This window comes from Dipteris shenzhenensis, chromosome 30 (assembly GCF_047967505.1).
Source record: "Dipteris shenzhenensis isolate YYH24624 ecotype China chromosome 30, Dip_SZ_1.0, whole genome shotgun sequence".
NCBI classification, from domain to species: domain Eukaryota; kingdom Viridiplantae; phylum Streptophyta; class Polypodiopsida; order Gleicheniales; family Dipteridaceae; genus Dipteris; species Dipteris shenzhenensis.
In genome coordinates this window covers 3887930-3911997 of record NC_141625.1, presented here as the reverse complement: position 1 = coordinate 3911997, position 24068 = coordinate 3887930, and the positions used below count along the sequence as shown (strand labels likewise).

At 43.4% G+C, this 24068-nt stretch overlaps 1 protein-coding gene across 2 annotated transcripts in view; it reads left to right on the top strand.

The window, feature by feature from the left end:
- The first annotated feature begins 1307 nt into the window (after positions 1 to 1307).
- Positions 1308 to 24068, top strand: part of LOC147881621 (kinesin-like protein KIN-14C) — a 28872-nt gene continuing 6111 nt past the window's right edge. The window contains exons 1-20 of one of the 2 annotated variants that reach the window (XM_087401742.1): positions 1308 to 1931; positions 2241 to 2363; positions 2517 to 2636; positions 4207 to 4624; positions 4998 to 5122; positions 5226 to 5300; positions 5543 to 5620; positions 5734 to 5835; positions 6929 to 6958; positions 10633 to 10974; positions 11064 to 11145; positions 11677 to 11772; positions 11963 to 12142; positions 12506 to 12612; positions 12813 to 12991; positions 13202 to 13366; positions 13458 to 13711; positions 13835 to 13998; positions 14274 to 14474; positions 23329 to 24041. In XM_087401742.1, the coding sequence (XP_087257868.1) occupies positions 1893 to 1931; positions 2241 to 2363; positions 2517 to 2636; positions 4207 to 4624; positions 4998 to 5122; positions 5226 to 5300; positions 5543 to 5620; positions 5734 to 5835; positions 6929 to 6958; positions 10633 to 10974; positions 11064 to 11145; positions 11677 to 11772; positions 11963 to 12142; positions 12506 to 12612; positions 12813 to 12991; positions 13202 to 13366; positions 13458 to 13711; positions 13835 to 13998; positions 14274 to 14474; positions 23329 to 24041 (3593 nt within the window). In that variant the 5' untranslated portion in view covers positions 1308 to 1892. Of the gene's footprint in view, positions 1932 to 2205; positions 2364 to 2516; positions 2637 to 4206; positions 4625 to 4997; positions 5123 to 5225; positions 5301 to 5542; positions 5621 to 5733; positions 5836 to 6928; positions 6959 to 10632; positions 10975 to 11063; positions 11146 to 11676; positions 11773 to 11962; positions 12143 to 12505; positions 12613 to 12812; positions 12992 to 13201; positions 13367 to 13457; positions 13712 to 13834; positions 13999 to 14273; positions 14475 to 23328; positions 24042 to 24068 lie in introns of both variants that reach the window. The other variant, XM_087401741.1, reaches the window with a different exon arrangement.

Below are 24068 nucleotides of genomic sequence, written 5' to 3'. Positions count from 1 at the left end.
AGTTAAAACATGGTTCTTATCCTTTTTCTTATTGGATGGTGGCACGTAGGCAGACTCCCCTCTTCAATAAAAGTGATGCTGCCATCGACTTATCAAAGCTCTACTGCTCACATTTCCTATTTTGGAAAAAATTGTTCATCCTTTAATGATACTACTTCATTTTTTGCGGATGCTTATTGCAATGTTTATCTAGTAAACATTTCTCTTTCCTACTCCAAATTTGTATACTTTTCACTATGGAAAGGGGTGTTGTTAATGTCTACTACACACACACACACACACACACACACACACACATATAGTATTTTCACACACAAAAAAAAGTTGTGTGTGTGTGTGTTGTTCAACAAGGTAGCAAAACCACTCTGGCCATGCTTTAATGGAAGTATCACCCTCCCCCCCCGCCCCCCCCCCCCCCCACACACACACACCAACCTTGCTCAACAAGGTCCTCCTACCACCCCGCTCACCACACTCTCACTCCCTTGCTTGTTGATGGTCCTATCGTGGGGCACGCTGTCTTGGACTTGTGGGTAATTGGCTAGGGTCCATGGCGGTGGTCGAACACGTACACCCACCACCAGGGCTGAAAGGAAGAGGAGTTAAGGTCATACGATCCTTTAATGCCCATTAATAATTTACAACGAAATAGACACTAACCTACTTTCCAACAACAAGGTCAGGTGACTCGTAATCTTGCTGGTGTCCGAAGATTTAGAATCATGTAAAGGAGATTCTCGATTTGTCTCCACTAGTGTTTAAACCTTTGCTTACTTTTAGGATCCCAGGGAGATTGCATGCACACTACAAACAAAAAAGGGCCCCAGATTAGAGATAAAAAATATGGCCCGGAGATGGGGAAAAGATAGCCAATTTTCCACATACCCTAGGAGGGGAGGGCATTCGTTGACCCATTATACAAATATTTGTTAATTTGTTAATGAGGGGTCTATAAGTCAGGACAGCAAGAGCTGAGTGAATGTACACGGGAAGACAAAAGGGCGCCGGCCAGACGGCCAATCCGAGGTGGCAGAAGCCCAATCGGTCCACGTGGCAGGCCCGCGGATATAGGTGGCGTGCCGCGGTGGCAACCCTCCGTGACACGCTGGCGCGATGCCACGTGCGAACGCGGGATGTTCAAAATGGGTGACGGGGCCGCCGCTAAATGTAGCGGCAGGGGCACTAAAGTTGGCGGCGAATCGCCAAATGTGGGGGGCAATGTAGGGCCAAGTAGCAGGCCTGACAAAGGGGGTCTTTTTCACCACCAAGTTTAGCGTCTTTTTGTGCTTCTTGCTATCATCGTCTTCTTCTTCGTCTTCTGAATCTGAGAGCTCGAGCTCGCTGGCTATGGCGATTGCAAGCTCGAGCTCGCTGGCTATGGCTATGGCTTTGGCTATGGCGATCCCTTCCTGATCCCCTCCAGCTTCATCTTTCTTCCTCTCAGACCCCACCCCCTTTCTCCCCCCGCCTCCGCCTTGCCGGCCGCATCATCTCCTTCTTCCTCCCCCTCCTTCCATCCAATCCCCGTCCCTCTCCCTTGCATTCTCTCCCGGTTCCTCCCACTGCATTCCCCCCCCCGGCATTGCCTCTCTTCCTTTCTTTCTATTTCCTTTACCCTCCCTTCACTCGTTTTTGGATTTTCAGCTTTCCTCAGGGAGCATTCCTGTTGCACAGTCAGAAACTTTAAGCTTGCCATTCTACTTGCTCAGCGCTGCACCTTCCATTAATAGATCCTGCCACATTTGCTTCCCGCGGAGAATTGAGCTTCAAAACACCGGAACTGGAATCCTCTGAAAAGTGTTCTCAGTACAGCTATCGACTGTAAGATTCGGCATCCTGATGAGACTTGTGAGAGTAAATTGGTCCGAAAGACGCTCTACGAATCAAGATGAATGATCCCGGTTGGGCTTCACCAAACGTTGAACAAGCAGGTTAAGATTGTCAATTGGTTCTGGACCTTCTTTATTCACTCCAAACTCGTGTACCAGTAGTTGTGCAACCAAAAAATGTAGTGCACTTTTCAATGATGTTAGGAAGAAAACCATATGGTTTGATAGCGGGATGCTATAGTTGCACCGATTGTGGTTAATTCTACGCTCACGCTCCAAGATCTAGCATTCTCCCGTCGCCGCTTCCTCTTGTAAAAAGAAGATGCTGTTTCTCATTCCGCCACTGTTTTGATACTACTATTGCCCTGTCGTCCAGCGCTGAGAAGGTACCACGCTGTATCATGGTTGCAGAGGATTATTGGACCACTTAACATACCGATTGAATCGTCTGACGAGGATTTGCGACTTAGCTTGCGAGACGGGACCGTGCTGTGCAGTGTCCTCAATAAATTTAATCCAGGAATTTTTTCCAAGGTCTGCGCTTACAGATAGACGTACACTAAATGAGCGAGTCCTTAGTTTTCTGATTTTGGGGAGTGTGGTGTTAAGATGCATTTTAATAGCGCGTCCTTATGTCTATGCATCAGAACGATAGATGACAGGATCGAGGATCTGTCTAGTGTGCAGGTTTTGGAGAGCGAAGACCTTTGTCACAGTTCATCACCTTCTGAAGACAATTTAAGGAAGTTTCTAAGAACGGCAGCAGAAATGAAGCTTCCTGTATTTGAGGTTTCAGATTTGGAGCAGGTATTATTGCAGTTCCGTTTTCCTTCACTTTGCATAATGGTTTGTTCAGGTCCATCGTTTTCAAAGTTGCTTGGTTTGCTTGCATATGGGTTCTCGTTGTTTAGTCAGTTCTTAAAGCAAAAGCCGTTAAATACGAGGATACACACACATAATCTTATGGACTTGTAATCCATGTGTGCAGAAACACTCACATTTTAACACGTATATATATGTGCATGTCGTATATGTATGATGTTTCTATGCTGCAAATTTCTATGCACTCTATTTAGCCATGTTTTACAACAGCTACTACCACCAGAATGTGTGGCATTTCATGGAAAAATTAGATTAGGCTCTTGATAAAGGCAATGCAGAAGTAAGAAGAGCGGGAGATTCGAACAAAAGGTTGCCTGACATGGCATAACGTGTCAGGTAAGCTGAGTAAGGTTCAACAGGGGGAAGAACAGAGAGGAAGAAGAAAGAAGGTGTATTAACGTCTGCAGGATGCCAAAATGACCTATGAGACGAAGCCAAGAATACATCATGAGTTCAGCCCACAAGAGAAACTAGGGATGTCTACTTCACCCCTAAGGTCTAACAGAAATCCTATCACCTGATGCTCACGTGGTGTGGTAGAACCACATACTAGAGCCATACATCAGTTGTAGACTGAGTGTCTTTGGGCTTAGGCTTGAATTCGCTGATAAGTGCTTTCCCTTCTCTGTAAACAGCTCCTCCCTAGCTTTGCTTACCTTACTGAGCTCTTTAGCTTACTGAGTTCCATAGCTTTCTCTTTAAGCTGGTTCAGAGTGAACTCCTCTGACAGGAGCAAAGAAGGAGTAGAAGCGGCAGGAGAGGAGGCTGCTTGTCACCACTCTAGTGAAAAAAGGAAAGAGAGAGAGAGAGAGAGAGAGAGAGAGAGAGAGAGAGAGAGCGGGCAGCTGGGGGAGGGAGAGAGAAAACAGAGAGGACAAAGACAAGGTTTGAGGAACATTACAGGAATTTCAAATGTCTTGCTTGTTACTTGCCTTGTGAAAACCACACCTAGATATGTGCTCTCTCTTCTTCAAACTTGGATGCACATACACATCGCAGATGCCCAGTCTGTGAGCAGCACATTCTCCATTCAAACAGGTGCCCCTCACTCATTAGCGCACCCATTTTTCTCAGAGGAGGGTGCATTCTGAGTGCATAAAATCTGGATATACATGTTTGCGCATTCACACACAGTAAAGTCGTGCATACTGGCACACAGATTCCATTATATATGTCCATATTGTAGAACATAGAGGGAAATATGGCAGCTTAGGCTTGGGTACTGATGAGAACGTAAGGGTAGCTTTGCTTATTAAGCTATATATATGTGTGTGTGTTTTTCTCTCATAATTTTGTTCGAAGTTGCCTTTTCTTGTTTTTCTTTTTCTCTTGTTTTATAAAATTTTTGATTGGGCCAGTGCTGCAAAATCTGGAGTTTACTATCTCCCGTAGAGACACACAAATGTCATTAGGGTGGCTTTCTTACAATTGCTTTCCCTAAGCCTTCTTTAAGATGGGTATCTGTGTTCTCAGGCCTCACGTGTTGCTTCTGCAGTCTGAATATCTGCCTTCATCATCTGAAAGAGTTGTGGACTGCCTTCTTTCTCTCAAATCTTATTGTCAGCAGAAACAAGGTAGAGATCCTGGCCCGGAGAAATATAATGGAGTTGATTCCTCTAACAGCATGAGGCCTTTGACCAGAGAAGTGCTGGCCTTGCCTGCAAGTGACATGGAAAAATCCAATGGTCATTTGGCTAGCTCAATACAGAAAAGTCCTTATCAGCCTCGGAAGCGATGGGTAATTCCAGAGTATGACAATATCGGTGATGTTGATATGCCCATTGCAGATGGTTCTAATGCTTTGTCACAACAGAATGTTGGCAGTACACAATATGTCAATGCTGTGCCCAAATCAAATGGACGGAATGCCAATCCTGCAGATGAAAACTATGTTTCCAGTCCGGTCCAACCAGGTGCGAATCATGCTTCTTGGAAACCAATAAAGCATTTGGGGAAACAGATTTGTATTCTATGTGGTAAAATAGGAGACATCAGCTCAAGAAATAAACCTCAAGAAGTACCCTTACAGGACAAGATTATTGAGAGCTTTTCGGATGTGCAACTTTCATGTATTCTTGTGTCACCATCCAACACTCTACAATCATAGACACTGAGCTTACTCATAAATTCAATGTTTAGAATCATGACCGGCTGGATACCAACATTTTGATGTTAAGGGATGCATTTGTCTATTTAACGGCGAAGTTATAATCAGTGTATGTGAGGGTTATTATCTAGTGTTCTTTAGTCTGCATTGAAAAATGGCTAATAACTTGTTTTTTCCAGGCTTAACTTCAACCCATATTCATCACATCAGTCAGAAGTTTCGTGAGATTTTGCATCTGAAAACAAAAGGAGCAATGCAGGGTTTTACAACTTCGGAAAACTCAGCAGTTTTGAACAGTCTAGAAGTAATATTCAAGTTTACTTTAAGTTAGTTGTAGTACGCTGTCTGGTTGTTCACCATTGTATTTCTTGACTGGAAGTGGCTCATTGAGGCTGCTGTGTGTTCAGAATTCATCGTCTCAGTCAATCTCCGGCCTTGTTAGTGCTATACTTGGAGATAAACACCAGGAGGAGGTTCCGGCAGTAAGTTTTTCAAAAATCGTTATTCTTGCTAGGATAACTCTTGCATTGATCCTCCAAGTTTGATGTACGAACCATCCTCTGTCCACCACTGATTTGATTTAAAGCTGTAGGACTCAAATAGTCCAGATATGCCGAGTATCTGATGTACTTATGCATGTCAAGTGTGTAGGAATGTTGTAACGGTTGATTGCCTCTCTTATTATGCTGAAATTAGTCACTCTGTCTACATATGCTTCTCTCAGCTTGTGGAGTTTATGCTAAAAAAAGTAATGGAAGAGTTTGAGCGGCGACTTGTGACTCAGAATGAACAAGTTGTAAAGGTAAGTAAGAGTTTGAGGTGGTGGCACTCTCCTAACTTTTTCCCTTAGTTTGGGAAGCTATGCCATCTACTTCACAATGGTGCTCTGATTGTGTTGGTATCACCGGTCTGTAGCTCAAAAACACATTAAAGGAGCACCTGATGCGGGAAGATAGACTTGCCTCAAGGGCAAGAGTTTTGGAAACGTTGGCTGCTGGCACAGGAGAGGAGGTGAAGGTATGATGAAAGTCAGCTGTATAGGGTTTAATGAAGATAGAATCCCAACATGAAGCTATTTGTAACTCGGTTGTTCTGGAATCGCTTGTTACTGAATTTCATTGAATTACATGCATTTGTAATACATTTTTTGAAATTGTTGATAGATTGTTGAATGAGGTTCCATTTGTTTGAGGTAATAAAATTTTTATTTCACATTAATTATTAGTTAAAAGCTCAAGATTTTTAACGATGTTATTGAAGAGTGTGGACACATGTTTTTAACCATTTCATCATTGGAAAGTCGATTAGAAATATAAATGAATAGAATCGTCGGCATGAGACACGACGTGGGTCCATGAGGACTGATGCTGTTGCAACTAAATAAGGTGTTATTGAATGAACTCGCAAATCATATCTTTTGGATTATGACCCGTTTTGTACCTTATCCGTATTCTTGTTCACGTTTTTCAATCCATGACTGCTCTAGAACATACATTTAAAAAGAGGTTTTCTTACATTGATAGAAGGAAAATTCAAAATTGCAGAAATATAATAAACAAGAGGATATGTAAATATCAATAATCATCTCTTCTTATTATTTATGTAGACACATATATATGTAAAGGCCCTTCTCTGGCATTTTTCAACATTTTGCATTCCCTGTCATGAAGGATTGATTGGCAATGAGAAGATTACCTTGTTGCTTTGATAGTAGTCCATTGATGATTGATTGCACAAAACTCTGTGGGACGGATTAGTACGTAGGATAATGAAAGGGTAAACTGAGCTGGACTGATTTGCAGTTTGACATCTTGTTATTCTCAGCAGACAAAATGATCCTAATATCTAAGAAAATGAGAAATTTGCAAGCAAGTTCGTCCTGTGCATCAGCTATAAAGTGCACACTGATTTATGGTTGTACGCTGTGCTTCTGACTTTACAGTGATTATGTTACATATGGCGGGAAGAAACCTTTCTTGAGCTTTTTTGGTTGATCTTAACTTGCTCTTGATGTTTGTGTAACATCGGTTTGGAAGCAATTGTATGCATTTTCCAATCTGGTGGTGGAGTTCTAATTTATGGTCTTGTGAATTGCTCTACTTGTGTGCAGATTGTATCCAGTGAGCTTCAGAAAATGAAGGTAAGCTTGCCATCTCAATGTTGTTTTTGCCTAAGTTGGGGGTTGCACGTATGTGCTTTTGTGCTTTGCGTTTGTATAAACATACACACGTGTGTGTGTGTGTGTAGAGAGAGAGAGAGAGAGAGAGAGAGAGATGAGATGATATGATATGACTGTATTAAAGTCCTCTTGAAACCCTTCAGGATGTATGGGACTGTGATCACTGTCAACAAATAGTGATCTTTTACATCCGGTGAAATAGAATACTATAGACTACTTACTGGGCTAGTTTTTGTGCTTGCCCAAGTACCTGGTTTCGGTTTCCAAAACTTCTTTTTGATAGCTTCTTAGCTTTGTAGCTGGCTGGTCCAATAGATTTTTCAGGTTGCCTCTGCTGTCATCATATCTTTCTATGATGTGTACATAGGCCTGGCACCTTAGGACTACATGCTGCTCATTTTCCACCTCCCGTGGGGCAGAGTTTGCATATTCTTTCTTCTCTTGGTACCCTCGGTCTTGTCCACCTTCCCTTCTCCTCTTGACTCTGCATTTCTAGATGTGGTGGTTGTTCTCATCAAAGAGTTTGGTCTTCAGGACTTGGATATCAGTTGTTGATGCCATCTCAGTCCTCAACACTTTTTGGTCCTCACAACTGTCCTCAATGTGCGCAATATTTGCTCACAAATACCATTGTCTGTGCAAATCTCGTCGAGATTCACCTTGATGCCAAAATGTGCTTTGAACCATTGTGTTGAATACGAGATGCCTTTTAGCTTTGTCACGACCTTGTAATTTCTCCAGGGATTTCCTCCTTGATGAACGCCTTCTTTATGCTCTTTATGTTTGCCATGAAATACTCTTTTGGAGAGGCTTTTTATGAATTGAAAGAGGCCTCAAGGTTGTATCATTGATACTTTAAATTAGGCTTTGGGATATCTTCGATATGCCTTCGAAAATGGTCTTGCAATTTTCCTTAAAAAGGCCTTGCAATGGGCTTTGGATGACCTTGAAATAGGAGGCTCTATGGTTAATTGAATATAACAGGCCTTTTGAATACTTGAGGTGGGACAATGACTTTGGGTGTTGCAATAGGCTATAGAGTATGGTTGAATAAGTAAAGATGTCTATAGAAGTATTGTGGTTGAATGGGTATAGGATTGAGTGGGTAGTGAATGAGGGCTATAGGAGTAAGGATGAGAGAGGACTTGAGTAAGGAGATAAAGTGGCTTGAGTTAAGACTTGGGATTGAGCTAGGAAATAGGGACTTGACTTGGCAATAGGAGCGAGAGCTAGGATTATGCCACATGTTATTTTTTGATGGACTGCTTGCATAGCATGGAACGTTGTTGATCTGTTACTCAACACCTGCTGTGTTTTCTTGCTCAAGGCCTTGTGCTTCTGCTCTTGCTTGATGCCTTATCTGTTGTAGCTCACTGCCTTGGTGCTGCTTCTTCCAAGCTCAACGCCAAGAGGCTTTCTTGAGCTTTGCTTCTATGCTACACCTTCTAGCTGAAATCATTGCCCCTTTTGTTGTCGCGTGTGCTGCTGTCTAGGCACAGCAGCATCACTGTGCCACGGCATCCCTCACTGGAGAGCTCCATCAAAGTGCCATTGTGATTTCTCCACTCTAGCCTCAAGCTTACGTTCATATTGCTGTTTGCTGTGCATCTGCTTGAGTTTTCATTTCTCCTATGCTATTGTTCAAGACTGTCACAGATGCTGCTGGACTGCACATGCTTGTACTAAGGTTTAAAACCTTAGTTAAAAGACAATCTGCAGCTCTAGGCTGTGTGGCACTACAGCTCACAAGTCATGAGCTTCTATACTCATAACCAAACTCTTACAAGTTTTTACATGATCACTTAGACTCTGCTCGCTCGCTGCCCTCAGAAGCTTTTGTTAAGCTCCTTCCATAGTCTACGAGTGTAGTTCAGTGGTCTCTCCCTTGTAAAGTCTGTGCAAGCTTATCCAGCTACAAATCCTCACAAGGTAGAGTTTTGGAGCTCTCTTCCTCCTCTATGACCCTTCCTCACCAGCAAGTTCTCTCACGCAATGCAAACGAGGAAGATGAACTCTCTCAAAAAAACTTCTCCTAAGCTCTTGGGAGCTTCTCTTCCTCTCAAGCAGAGACAAACTCTCAAGCACGATGGATGAGTTCTCAGGGCCTCCTTTGCTCTGATACCGTCAGAGAGACATGAGATGGGGGTGACTTTGTAGAGTGCACTACCACACTAGAGTGACCTACAATGTACATCTATTAAGAAAGATGAAACTCTTTACTGCTTGGTCATACGTGTCATAAACGAAATTCAGTGCCAAAATTGGGGAAATAAAGCCCAAAAGCCAACTTCATAAACAAAAGCAGGCCCCAGCTTTCTGGAGCCCATGCTTTTGGCCTAGTAGCCTAGTCTATAAAGAGAGAGGCGTGGTGCCCTCATGTTCTTGTATGAGCCAGTTGTACAAAGTTTATTCTATTGCAATAAAGACCTTGGGGGGGTGCAGCCGTTATTTCTAGGCCCTAGTGTGTGTGCTCTGTTCTTTCTCCCCCTCTCTCAGTTAGTTTTGTTTTCCAGAAGAAATCTGCTGCTGCTTCCCGTCAGATGAAGCTATTAAATGCAGTCTTCCCCTGCTATCTGTGAAATTCGAATTACTCTAGGTTGTGTTTCTACCGGAAGTGATTTGTTTTTAGGGTTTCTAGGCTGATTACAGATTCCTTTTAGGTTTTCTGGTCCGATTACAGAGGCTCAGGCTGGAAACATGCTCCTGTGGCTGCAGCCCCGAGCCAGAGTTTCATTTCCTCTCTTGATGGCATACCTTGGGTGGTTGCCTCATTGTATAAAAATTTCAGTGCTGTTCTGCCCTTCATGTATCGGACACTGGTGTTAAGTAGGCAAGCTGGCCTGTCAAATCTGGTTGATAGTCCCTGCAGCAAGGTGGGTTTAACTAATTAGCTTACTGGCTACGTTTGTTTCGTGGTGGCTATTGATCAGTCAATGTAAGACCTTTTTGACTGGTTGGTTGTCCAGTTAGCCTGGTTTAATGACATGTTTTGGGTTCCTTCTGGATTGCCTAATTTTATGAATTTATGGTTGGCTAGCAGTTCTGGTCTCGTCTCCGTGCCGACTCGATTCTTTTAGCCATAGTCCCGTCCATATCACACCTTATGCGGGTTAAGATTTGTGTCTGCTGATAGCACGGGTGATTCTTTATGTTCCCAGCATTGCTTGCCTTGCTGGCATTCTTTAGGATGTTTTTCCTACATATACATGCATGCATTTTGTTTGTGTCCCACCAATGCCATGCAATCACCTAATCTGTAATGCTTTGACAAAGTCTGTTTAACCACAGGAGAGTCATTTCAAGAGGGTAGGGTTGGACATTTAAAGCTCTGCTTCGGTGATTTTTTGCCTTCTGAGGCACGGCTTGCCAGAACTCACTCGTCTCATTCTTTTTCTTTGGGGATACAGTTTCATGTCTATTCAGGCATAACTGTACAACTGTCAGTACTGTTAGAGATTGGTGCATATGGATTATTCTCATTAGTCAAATAGTGTATGTTGGCAATAGCTTCTACTTATATGCATGTTCATCAGTTCAACTTGCAATTTTTATACTATCTTTGGAAGCTACTCTTGTTGAATTTTTTCTTTTCTTATATCAGGCTTCAGCAAATTTGATGGTGATTGTGGTTGTAGATGGAGAAGAAACAGGTGGAAGAAGATAAAAAGGCCAAAGAAGTTTTGATGGCCGAGTTGTTGAAGGAAAGAGAGGAGCGGCAAACAATGGTGGAGACATTAAAAAAGGATCTAGACATGGTCAAACTATTGGATCAGGAACGCCTAGAACAGTTGGAACTTCAGAAAAGAAAGCTGGAGCAAGAGATGCAAGCCAAGCTGGATGAGTTGGAAGTACTGCTTGAAGAATCAAAGAGGAGAGTGCAGGAGCTTGAGGCATCGTCAGCAGCTGAAGCACAGTCTCTAAGAAAAAGGGATGAGCAGTATCAAGAATTCATTCTTTCTCAGCTTCAATCATTACAGGTTCGTAAACAGCCATCTACAATCTAGAGGCTCTAATATTTGAGAGCTTCTTTGGATTAGATTTTGATTGGTTTTTTCCTGCTCTTCAGGATACCAAAGTGGTATCAGAAGCTACCAAGAAAGAGCTTCTGTTTATGCAGGATGCATGGCAAGAAGAAATACAAGCTCTTGGTAAGTCAAGACGTTTTCTCATACTACTTTGTACCATTGAAAGGGCTATACCTATTATTTGTGGAATTTGTGCATACAATATGGTGAGATTATAACCAGATGGAATGTGGCAAGATGAATGCTTGTGTGCAAGCAAATCATTTTAACAGACTTTTGACACTATTCTTTTCTCAAACCATTAGCCATTATTTTTGGCATCCTAAACCATATCTTCTTGTAAACAGGTTAGGGTTCATACCATGAATCAAACCACATGTTATAAGCTTAACTGTTAAACTCTATCGAGTCAAAATAATAATGGCTCCATGCATTTAATTAAATTTTGAAAGGCTGCACGAGTTTTATTAAAGAGAGTGATGAACCTATGCTTGGCCCCAAGAGAGTGATTTGCAGGTCAGTTAGCTTAATAACATTCTGACAAGACTATGGAAATATGATTTTTAAAGGTGCAGATCGGTTTTCTTTTGTGTCTAATTTTCGCCCTTTGAAATCTTTTGTGTCTAACTCGCCTAACTTTCCAAATGAATGCAGGCGAGCAACTTCAGGGATTAGCAGATGCGGCGTCAGGTTATCATAAAGTGCTTGCAGAGAACCGCCAATTATACAACGAAGTTCAGGATCTTAAAGGTGAGTCACCAGATGAGTGGACAAATCTTGGGACATGGGGATTTAGGAAAAAGTTCAGCCAGCCTTATGGAAGCCGTGTGTTTACTTCTCAAAATTAAGAGATCGCCTGATTGCATTGCTCGGGTTAGGCGTAAGGTTTTCAAATTGGACATTTGGGATCTTTGAATCAGAACAATACTGCACTTGCCAGGTAATATTAGAGTTTATTGCAGGGTCAGGCCTTTCCTGCCTGGCCAGGCTGCAATACAAAGCTCTGTGGAGTTTGTGGGGGAGAATGGCGATATATTAATCGGCAATCCCACCAAGCAAGGGAAAGACAGTCGGAAAATGTTCAGCTTCAATAAGATTTTTGGGACTTCTGTGACTCAAGGTAGCTTCCTTTCAGTCTTACAGGACCTGCTTGTCAAAATTTTATAGCCACAAGAAATTTTTTGCTTGCAGATCATATACTTCTGAAGGAACATTTAAAGGGATTTCTGTAAAGAGCCATTTATCTTTTCTTAATTGCCAAGTCGGAACGCTGTTGTATTGGTATATTCTTTTTAGTATCTGATTTTTTTCTCGATTGGGACTGATTGATATCGCAGAGGAAGTATTCATGGACACTCATTTAAAGGGATTTCTGTAAAGAGCCATTTATCTTTTCTTAATTGCCAAGTCGGAACGCTGTTGTATTGGATCATTCTTTTTAGTATCTGATTTTTTTCTCGATTGGGACTGATTGATATCGCAGAGGAAGTATTCATGGACACTCGGCCCTTGATTAGGTCTGTTTTGGATGGCTACAATGTCTGCATCTTTGCATATGGTCAAACAGGATCTGGAAAAACTTACACTATGGTTGGTAAACTTTAACTACTTTGACATAATAAATTGGCCACCATTAAAAAGTAAAATCTCTGTTGAATATTCTGCGGCCTTTTTTCTTGGGGGTGGTTTCTCTAAATCCGAACTCAATACGGCCTGAGGTTATTTAAGTTGCGTATGTCTCTGCTTATTAGTATTTGATTTTGTCTTTGGTCATTTTTTCTATTTTTCAGAGTGGTCCAAACAGCATGTCACAACAAGACTGGGGTGTGAATTATCGAGCCCTTAATGATCTTTTCCAAATATGTCAGAACAGACAGGATGTCTTCAAGTATGAAGTGGGTGTCCAGATGATTGAAATATATAATGAACAAGTGCGTGATCTTCTTTTCATAGACGGTCCAAACAGAAGATATCCTTACATATCACTTAATCAGGATTTTCAGCTTTGATTATCTGCTAATCTTGGGGTCATGCACCAGCAAAATGCTTCCAGCCATGACCGTTTTCGATGATTTTGTTTTGAAACTTTAAAATTCATCTTGGATAGGTTGTTGGGTTTTTTACTTTTAGCAGTGGGTGTTTTGATGGTACATTAATTGATCTGCCTTGACTATTAAACGCTGGAGATACGAAACAATTCTCAGCTGAATGGTCTTAATGTACCTGATGCAAGTATGCTACCGGTAAACTCGACATCAGATGTCTTTGAACTGATGAAGATTGGCCAAAAAAATAGAGCTGTTGGGGCTACTGCATTGAATGAACGTAGCAGTCGCTCTCACAGGTGTGTACCAACAATGGTTTAAAAATGTAGCAATAATATGAAGGTTTTAATACATCACAGTGGATGGTGTGTTTGACACATATGTCTGCAGTGTGTTGACAGTGCACGTACATGGCACAGAGTTGGCTTCGGGTTCTGTGTTGCGTGGATGTCTTCATCTAGTAGATCTTGCTGGAAGTGAAAGGGTTGACAGGTCAGAAGCAACAGGGGACAGGTTGAAAGAGGCTCAGCACATAAACAAGTCTCTGTCTGCTTTGGGAGATGTTGTTTCTGCGCTTGCTCAGAAGAGTGCTCATGTGCCTTATCGTAACAGTAAACTCACTCAGCTGCTTCAAGATTCATTAGGTGCAACAACTACTCTGTGTCGGTCCATTCTTGGGACATTTGTCTTTACTTTAGCTACACTGTTGGTTGTTCTGCGAACACTTTTCGGAATAAAATGCTGATTTATGTGGTCTGGTTGTCCAGGTGGGCAGGCCAAGACACTGATGTTTGTGCATATAAGCCCAGACATAGAATCTTATGGGGAAACAATAAGCACATTAAAGTTTGCAGAGAGGGTTGCATCTGTTGAGCTTGGTGCAGCACGAAGCAACAAGGAGAGTAGGGAAGTACACGATTTGAAAGAACAGGCATGCGTTTTTTCACTTCTTTTGGGCATTTCTTTGACTGTCTTTGGGCATTATGAATCGCGGAGATTTTTTTAAAACTTGGCTGAATAAATTGAAAACATGTTCAGGTTTGAAAGTTTGTGTCGTTTATTGTTTGATGTGGAATCATTTTGTATTTACTTGATTCTTGTAAGAGCATTGCTAATTGCAACAGTATGGAAAATAATAATTTGTCAAAGATTGAGTTTTTTTTTTCAGAAGGCCAAGAATAATCTGATGTCTGTTGGCTTTTGTAGGTTGCTATGTTTAAAGAGGTGATAGCCAAGAAAGATGGAGAGATTGAGCGCTTACAAATTGCGCGAATGTCCAGTAATGAGCATATGGTAGGCATTGAAAAGTCGAAGGCAAAATTTCCTGCCCCATTCTATAAACCTCGGATAGAAGTCCAGCAGCAAAGATTGCGGAGGCAAACAGTTGATGTGGCAGGGCCTAAGGAGGTAATACATGATTGTTTTAGGTAGCTTTTACTAGTCATTATCTTTGAACAACAACTAGAAATTCACAAAAGATGTTGGCTGCATATAGATGTGAAGCCTTTGCTGAATGTATCCCTCTTGATAGTTTAAAATTGTTGTAAGGTGCCCAGCATGAGAGCAAACAAATGAGCATGTCTGGTACTAAAATCGCTAGCCATAGATTCACCAAACGTGGCACAATAGGAGATAAAAGTTCGAGCGTTTTTACTGGTTTTCCCTCTGTATACATGAAGGTTTGATAGAAGAACGAATAAGGACCTTGAGCCCTTCATAAAACTTATCAGGATGGTTTCTGACCAGCCAATTGTTTTTCACCAACGTATGTCCACTTCAGAAGGCAGTCACATGGTTTTACAAAGCTACCACTAGATCCTCCACTTCAAAAATATTGGCATCATGTTTCACTCTCTTGGATACACAAATGCAATGAAACTTGGTGCAGGCAAACCTTTAGACATAGTACTAGTCCAAGGAGGTGATATGTCTGAGTTTGCTGCTCCTCTTGCAAAGCTTTAATGGTCTGCTAGTGTAGTAAACATGTTAGAACCCACAGAAGGTGCCACGTGTCCAATGGGGAAGCGCCGAGTGCAAGGGTCCCACTCCTTGTCCATAACCGCGCTAGTCTCTCTCCTCCCGAAAAGTCCCGGGACGGATGAGAGAGACAGAGGTCTATCCACCATTATATATCCAAAGCATTCAATCCCCGCACTATGCTTATGGGATTGAAATGCCACAATGCCACGTGTTAGCAAGCCAGTACAATTAACCGATTAAGCCACCCAAGGGGGTTAGCCCATAATCAACAAAACAATCTCTCGTTAAACATGTATTTCAGTCAATAATGATCTGTACTAAGGACCACCCTGTTTCTGTATGCACGTAGATTGCTGCCGGGCAGGCCAAAATCACTCCCCTGGATCCCATTGTACCTCCTGCAGCCTGAGCCTTCCCTATGCATACCCCTCTCTCAAAGGCCGAGGGTCAATGGCCTAGCATTTGCCCAACCTCCCCTACCACTCTAATGCTCTTCCATTGTAACAAGTTGAGCGGTGGTCATCCACCAAAGCATCCCTAACGGTGGCAGGGGGCTCTAGCTGAAGGGTGCCACCGGATCCTTAATTGTAGATGGTTGGTGAGGCCGAGGGTTACTACTGCTGTATCCCGTTCCACTCCCCATTTGTAGTGGTAGGCAAGGGAGCAAACTCGAGAGGGACTCCAGTCTTGAAGAACTGTCCCGTCCAGAGTGCCTGTGGGGATCCTCATCCACACATCTCAGGGCCCCTCTTTAGGCCTTTGCGATGGCTACCTCTATTTCCTCGGCCCGTTGTCTGATCCCTTGCTGGAGCCCAAAGGGCATGTGACGAGAGGAGAGGGAGCGCCATGAGTAGGAGCATCCACATCCCTTTTTTCTGATTCCTCGCTAAAGCCCTCGCTAAAGCCCGAAGAGCACGTGGCAAGAGGAGGAAGAGTAGCAGGAGTAGGAGCATCCATATTCCCTTTTGATGCTTAGTTGGAGCAGCACTTGGCTGCAGGTAGTCCAGCCACTCACTCCCATGAGGAGTGCACTCAGGTCCGTTTTTTAATCATGATCACTCCTCATTTGAGGAGCATGAAATCTACATTCTTTTTTTGATTACTCTTGACTTGTGTGTGTCTCTTTTCTTCCTGTGCGCACACATTGTTGGGGTAAAGGCACATTGCCACCCTTATGAAATGTTATGACACCTATGACCGTCTAAAGACAGTCATAGGGTGAAGACCTAATCCTAATAAAACTCTTGAGTTTGTGGTGTGGCTCAACACTTTACACACCCACACTTCTTGTGTCTCCCTCTCTCTCTCTGTCTTCATCGTTCCACTCCCCACTCTTTCCCTCACAACTGGTATCAGAGCCTCTACCTTTCCCCCTCTCTCCGGTCTATCCCTCTACCCCTTCCTCTCCCCTCGGGCCTCGTGCCCTCAGCAGCTAGCAGGGCGGCAGCGCGAGCAGATCGGGGCAGTGCGAGCAGATCGGGGCAGCGCCAGCGAGCGGGGCGAGCAGCCAGCGCAGGAGCGGCTGCTCACGCAGCTTTAGCTGCAGCAGCAGTTAGCTGCTGCTAGCTGCGCGGGCGCAGCCAGTGCGCGCACCGCACAACACCGGCCGCGCGCAACATCAGCTGCATGCAGCCCGTTGTACGGACAGGTACGGCCATCCGTACCAATTGTACGGACGCCGTACATGCAGCCGTACCGTACGGATGCGGCCGTACGGACGCTGCGACAGGAGGTTCAGGTCAATTTTTTTTTGGGGATTTCGTGCCCTTGCAGGTACAGGGTACAGCAAGTACCCTGCGCAGGTACAGGAGGTACAGCAGGCACATAAATTTTGTTTTTTTGGGGAAGAAGGAAAAGAGAGCACTCTGCTCTTCATTCCCGGAATTTTTTCAGTTCCAAACTGTGTGTTTGAGGTACAGCAAGTACACTCGTGTCCCTCGTGCTTGAGGTGACTAGTGCCACAGTGTGTGGTGGTTGCACAGTTATTTTGTTTCGGGAAGGTCAAATGCCTTGATTTTTGCAGAGGGCTTTTATGCTTTTGCTAAGTGCAAATCTCAGCTTTCGGGTGACAATTTCAAAGGGCTTTTGCCTGGAAGTTTATGCAGTGTATGCCTTGAGGCAGTGTGGAGCCAGGGTGCCCACATTGGTCTTGTTTCCGCAGTGTATTCAGTGACATTTCTTGCAGGTCACATTCTGTGTACGACACTTTAAAAAATCTCAGTTGAGCCACGCTTGGCCAGGGCGCATCGAGTTTACTCGGTCCCTAACTGTCCATCGTTGACAGTGCTCAAAAGATTTTCTCTTCATTGTTTGTACGTTGGGATCTGTGTTGTTACTGTGTACACAGGGCCGTTTATGCATTACATTGTCAGGTGAAAGTGCCAGGAGAGCGCTGTATTTTGTATGCTACCTCAGTGTTAAGGTGTTTTTCACTTGGTACAGGTGTCAAATCAAGTGGCTTTTGTCCAGATTTTGCTTGTGAGCACTTGAGTTACTGTTTAAGAACTTCAGATGCCTTTTATCCCCTTGGCAGAAGGGTGATTGTTTGGGATTTGTCCCATTCTTTGTTGCAGGTTTGTGACAGGCTGAGGTGTTTGGAGCCTTTTTCAGTGGACCAAACAGTGTATGACAAGTGGTTTATGCATATAAAATCAGTGCATTACCTCATCTGAGGTGGGAGAAGTGTCCAGGACAGCAGTGTTTTGTGCTTCGTCAGTTGATGATGCACTGATAAAGCACTTGTGGAACAGCTGCAGCATTCTGAAGTTACTGTTTTATGCCTATTTGAGCACGGTACAGTGTGTCAGAAGGTACAGTGACTGGAGGGAAAATTTTCTGTTTTGCTGCAGATTTTTTGACAGTAAAAACAGCACTATTGTGAGTGCTCCTGGCTCTTGATAGAGCAGGTTTTCTGAAAAATCAGAATTTTATTTAGTCATTTTTTGACTTACAGGGAGTCAGGTACTTTCCTTATCTGATATGGCATCAGGGGGAAGTGAATCTTCAATTCTGAACATAAAGAAATTGGAAGGGGCACACAATTATGCATTATGGGCAGAACAGTGTTTGAATGTACTTCTACCAAAGAAGATTTCTAAGCCCATAAGGGTGAAGGGTGTCAAGCCATCTGGGATGTCAGCTGATGAGTGGGAGGAGCTTGATTTGTCCGCTAGGGCTGCTATCATGCTTACTCTCAGTGATTCTCTTGTGTTCAATGTTTAGGCTGAAAAGACCTCTTATGGTCTATGGCAGAGGCTAGAAGAGTTGTATGCCCAAAAGAGTTCAGCCAGTAAGGTTTATTGGTTAAAGAAGCTTGTCGATCTCGCATGAAGGAAGGTACAGCTATGACCTCACACTTGAGTGAGTTCAATGCCATCTTTACACAGCTTATTGCACAGGGATTGAACCTTGATGAGGAGTTCAAGGCTACTTTCTTGTTGTATACCCTCCCTGAGAGTTGGGACACTTTCAAGACCACCCTGTCTAATTCAAATGTCACTCTTATGTATGCTGATGTGAAGAGCTCTTTCCTTATGGAGGAGATGAGCAGGAAGAATAATATGGGCAGCAAGTCTTCCAATGCTTTGCAAGTACAGGAAAGAGGTAGGACTCAGCAGAAGGGGAGATCTGCTGGCAAGTCCAAATCCCGCAGTCAGTCCCGTGGCAAAAAGGATATTGAATGCTTTTACTGTGGCAAGAAGGGACATGTGAAGTCTAAGTGCTTCAAGTTTATACGGGATCAGAAAGCCAAGAAGGCTGAGACAAAGGATGCAGGCAGTGGAAGCAAAGGCAAAGGCAAGGCCAAGGCAGATGACTTGGATGCAGTGAATGTTGCAGCAGAGGACAATGAAAGTGACAGACATGATGTTTTATGCTCTTCTGCTGTAATTGCACATACATTGGTTATTGATGGCCATGACATGCACACGTGGCTCTTGGATTCAGGTGCTTCTTTTCATGTTACTCCTCATAGGGAGTGGTTTACTTCCTACACAGGTACTCATGGAGTTGTTCACCTTGGGAATAACTATGCATGTCAGATTGCAGGGATTGACAGTGTACAGATAGTATTCCCTGGTGGACGCATATTTATGCTTGATGATGTTCGCCATGTGCCGCAAATCAAGAAAAATCTGATTAGCACTGGCTTGTTGGATGACAGTGGTTACCACACCACATTTGGGGATTCCAAATGGGTGATTACTGATGGCCAGGTTGTAGTGGCTGAGGGTTATAAGAGTGATACCTTGTACCCTCTTTATGTTTCCAGTGTAGGTAATCATGTTGTTGCCATAACCGAGCTGCCGAAGGTTTCATTGTGGCATAGCCGGTTGGGACACATGTCCGTTAAAGGAATGCAAGAACTGTCACGTTTGGGTTATCTGCCGTCTCTTTCATTTTCAGATTTGCCTACTTGTGATCATTGCATTTTTGGAAAGCATTCTATGACTCCTCATAAGAGGAGAACTCCCCAAAATAGAGCACCGCTTGATCTAGTGCACACTGATTTGTGTGAGATGCCACAGCTATCACTAGGGGGTGCAAAGTATTTCATTACTTTTATTGATGATGCCACACGTAAAGTGTGGGTCTATTTCTTGAAGCATAAGAGCGATGCCTTAGATGCTTTCAAGAAGTTTGTCGCTCAAGTTGAGAATCGGACAGGACGCAGGTTGAAATGCCTCAGATCCGATAATGGGGGTGAGTATGTGTCACATGCTTTTGTACAGTTTTGCGAAGCTAAGGGCATTAAACAGGAACTCACAGCCCCTCATAATGCATCTCAAAATGGTGTGAGTGAGCGGATGAATCGAACTATTTAGGAGAAAGTTCGATGTATGTTGTCTTATGCTGCATTGCCCCATGGCTTTTGGGCAGAAGCCGTGCAAACAGCAGTTCACCTAATTAACAGGTCGCCGAATAAGGCTTTGGAGTTGAAAGTGCCAGAGGAGGCGTGGTCTGGCAAGCCACCTTCATATAAGTTCTTACGTGTGTTTGGCTACGAGTGCTTTGCTCATATACGCAAAGAACTGCGCACCAAACTGGAGCCAAAGTCTTTTAGATGCATCTTCATGGGTTATGGTGACGAAGGTGAAATGGGGTACAGGTTATGGGATGCTGTCAAACGGAAGATTATACGCAGCAATGACGTCATCTTTAAAGAGGATAGTGTACACAAAGAACCCGTGCAACCTGTGGAATACAGGAGGGTTGTTTATGATGATGTCGGACAGCAAAGAATGCCCATTAATATGCAGCAGCAGGCTGCTGTAGATAACCCTGTTCAAGAGGGTATACAGGCTGAAAATCAGCCAGACAATTTTGCCAATGATGCACCACTGGATATGCCAGCAAATGGCGCTATAGAACAGCCAAATATGGTGGTACAGCCACCCGTCATGCATGACGAACAGGGTAGACAGCAGCCTAATCCGGAACATTTTGTTAGGAGGAGCACCCGTGTACAACGGCCTCCTGACAAATTTGTTCCAGGAGCTAATAATGTGGCTGATTTTATCATGCTGACAGATTGTGGTGAGCCTTCCAGCTTCAAGGAAGCTATGGGAAGAACAGAGAAAAGGAAGTGGGAGAAAGCCATGCAGTCAGAAATGGACTCCTTACTTCAAAATGATACATGGGACTTGGTGCAGCTACCTGCAGGCAGAAAGGTTTTGCCATGCAAGTGGGTTTACAAAGTCAAAGTGGATTCAAATGCTTTACCGAGGTATAAGGCCAGATTGGTTGCCAAGGGATTTAAGCAGGAGAAGGGCATTGACTTTGATGAGATCTTTTCCCCTGTAGTCAAGATGACTACTTTGAGAGCAGTGTTAGCTCTTGTTGCTCATGAGGACATGGATTTATGTCAGATGGATGTGAAGACTGCTTTTCTTCACGGAGATCTCCATGATGAGATCTACATGAGTCAGCCAGAGGGATATGCTGTTAAAGGGAAAGAGCAGCTTGTGTGTAAGCTCAAGAGGAGCTTGTATGGACTCAAGCAGGCGCCAAGAGAATGGTACAAGAAGTTTGATGCCTTCGTGCAGTCCCAAGGGTATCATAGGTGTGAGACCGATCACTGCTTGTACACCAAACGGGCAAAGGATGGCAGTTTGATGCTACTCATTCTATATGTGGATGACATGCTGATTGCCAGCAAATCTCAGCAGGAGATTAGTGCTTTGAAGAAGCAACTGCATAAGTCTTTTGACATGAAAGACTTGGGTGATGCAAACCATATTCTTGGTATGCGGATCATTCGTGACAGGTCCAAGGGACTTTTGTTTTTGTCACAGAAGGAGTACATTGACAAAGTACTGCAGAGGTTTAAAATGGAGGGGGGGAAGTCTATTAGTACCCCGTTGCCTCCACATTAAAAACTCAGCAGTAAGGACAGCCCCAGATCAGATGATGATAAGGCTGAAATGGCCAAGGTTCCGTATGCATCTGCAGTTGGTTCTTTGATGTATGCCATGGTTGCCACTCGTCCGGATATTGCTTTTGCGGTGGGAGTCATCAGCAGGTATATGGCAAATCCAGGCAAGCGGCACTGGGAAGCAATGAAAGGCGTCTTGAGGTATCTCAAGGGTACCAAAGACTTGTGTATATGCTATGGTAGGCAGGATGCATTTGTGTATGGTTTTACAGATTCAGACTATGCAGGGAATGCAGATAACCGGAAGTCTACTACCGGTTATATTTTCACATTTGCAGGAGGTGCTATATCATGGGTGTCTCGGTTGCAGAAATGCGTTGCACTGTCAACCACTGAAGCTGAATATGTTGCAGCCACTGAGGCTTGCAAGGAAGCAATATGGCTTACTCGGCTGGTGGGAGATTTGGGCATTACAGGAGATATGTCAGTTTTGCATTGTGATAGTCAGAGTGCTATCATGTTGGCAAAGAATCCGGTCTTTCATCAGAAGACCAAGCACATAGATGTGAAATACCATTTCATCAGGGAGGTACTGGAAGACGAGCGACTTGAGCTTGTGAAGGTGCATACTGATGATAATCCTGCAGATTTGCTCACTAAGAGCTTGCCTACAGAGCGGTTTGCATATTGCCGCCACATCATGGGATTAGGATGAGACCATTCTTATTTTATGGTCTTGTATACAGTAACTGTATATTGCTGTAATTTTTATTCTTTTCTCCCCTTTAGGCACATTGGCCTTTAGGTGGGAGGTTGTTGGGGTAAAGGCACATTGCCACCCTTATGAAATGTTATGATACCTATGACCGTCTAAAGACAGTCATAGGGTGAATACCTAATCCTAATAAAACTCTTGAGTTTGTGGTGTGGCTCAACACTTTACACACCCACACTTCTTGTGTCTCCCTCTCTCTCTCTGTCTTCATCGTTCCACTCCCCACTCTTTCCCTCACACACATTTGAGGGAGATCTGAGAATAATGAGATTCATAGTAGTAATCCATGGTGGGGTTTGGCTACTATGAACATCCCCTGTACATTTCTGGCTCTTTTGTCATCACAAGCTTGAGGGTATTCTGCATCGGAATTTCCAAATCTAGATCTGCTGATCCGTAGTATCTCAGTCCATAATCCCATGCTCCTTTGAATTTCCAAGGATTTTCTTTGTTGCTGGACGAGCCTTTTTGGTTTTTGCATAAATTAATCAAGAACACTGACTGTATTTGGTATGTTTTGCCTTTTAATTGTTAAATAGATGAGGCTATCTCTTGTTCTTTGTTCTGGTATAGTGACATGCAACGTACACTCTATGTACTATTAAAGCATACTTGTGGATAAGCTTTCTACAGAGATGCAGGCACCTGCTGATCTGTACAGTTATGTCCTTCATCCCTGACTAAGGTTGAAGGGAAGGCTAAGGCATACTATGGATGCCCCTCGACGCTGTGTTATAGGGGCCTCAAGCTCTTGGCCGTAGTGAAACAGTTGCTTTACCCCTATCCGTTTGATGACTGTTGTCAAGAGGAATGGTCGAATTGGTTTGTGCACCTGCAGGAGATGTTCCTCTGCCCTTTACTTGGTGGGATAATGATTTTTGGAACAAGTTGAAGAGTCCAAACATCATGCATTTTATATATAGAGAACTACATCCATCAGTATTGAATGCATGTTTGATCATGTAGGCCTTTTGGATAGATACCTTTGTTTAGTCCATACTGTAATTTTATAGTTTCAATATGATATTATATTGCATCAATGGCCTTTTGAATGTCTAAATTACATGAATGACATTATGGTTGGAGCTGAAGTAAAACATATGGTGATAATTGGAATCGGTTGCATATAGCAGAAGAGTATGACTGGACGGCTGTTTCACGACAGTCGATCACAGGAGTCTGAAACTTTTTCTCCACCAGTATCACCTCGAGAGTTGAACAAATTACCACCTAGAGCAGGTAAGGAAGTGCCAGTGAATTTGGTGGACCTGAAAGGTGGCACTGCTGATAACAGGTTGGCAGATACTGATGCTGATGCCAGACAGATATACCATAAAGGAAATCATGAATCTGATGTTCTACCAAAGGAATGGCGGGACCGTATACAAAGCAGTACTGATTCGTCTCTCTTTGGGACAGCATCTCTAGATGACATGCCCTTTTCTTGGGATGGGATTCATGCAGAAAAGACTGATGTACAACCTACTATACCAGATTCAGTAGTTACTTCTCCACATCTTAGAAGTGTTATGGACAAAGACAGGAAGCTGCAAGCAATGAAACTACGAGAATCACTCTTGCAAGACTCTTCCAAGACAGTTGGCGGGACTGTATCAGAGCCAAGTGAAGTAGACATGACTAGGAGAAATTTGTTACTGTCAGATGCCATGCGGAACAAGTTGCATGCTGAGGTTAATAGAATGCAAGCAAGGGAGTTGGATACAGCTAGTGAACCGTCAGATGGAGATACTTCTCAAGCAGAAACTGAATTTTCTATGTCAAGCATGGCAGAGCAGACACCTTTTGTCAGGAAAGGGAATCTCAAATCAGAGAGGTCTGGTCAAAGGTATTCCTCTTGCTATTTCTATATGCA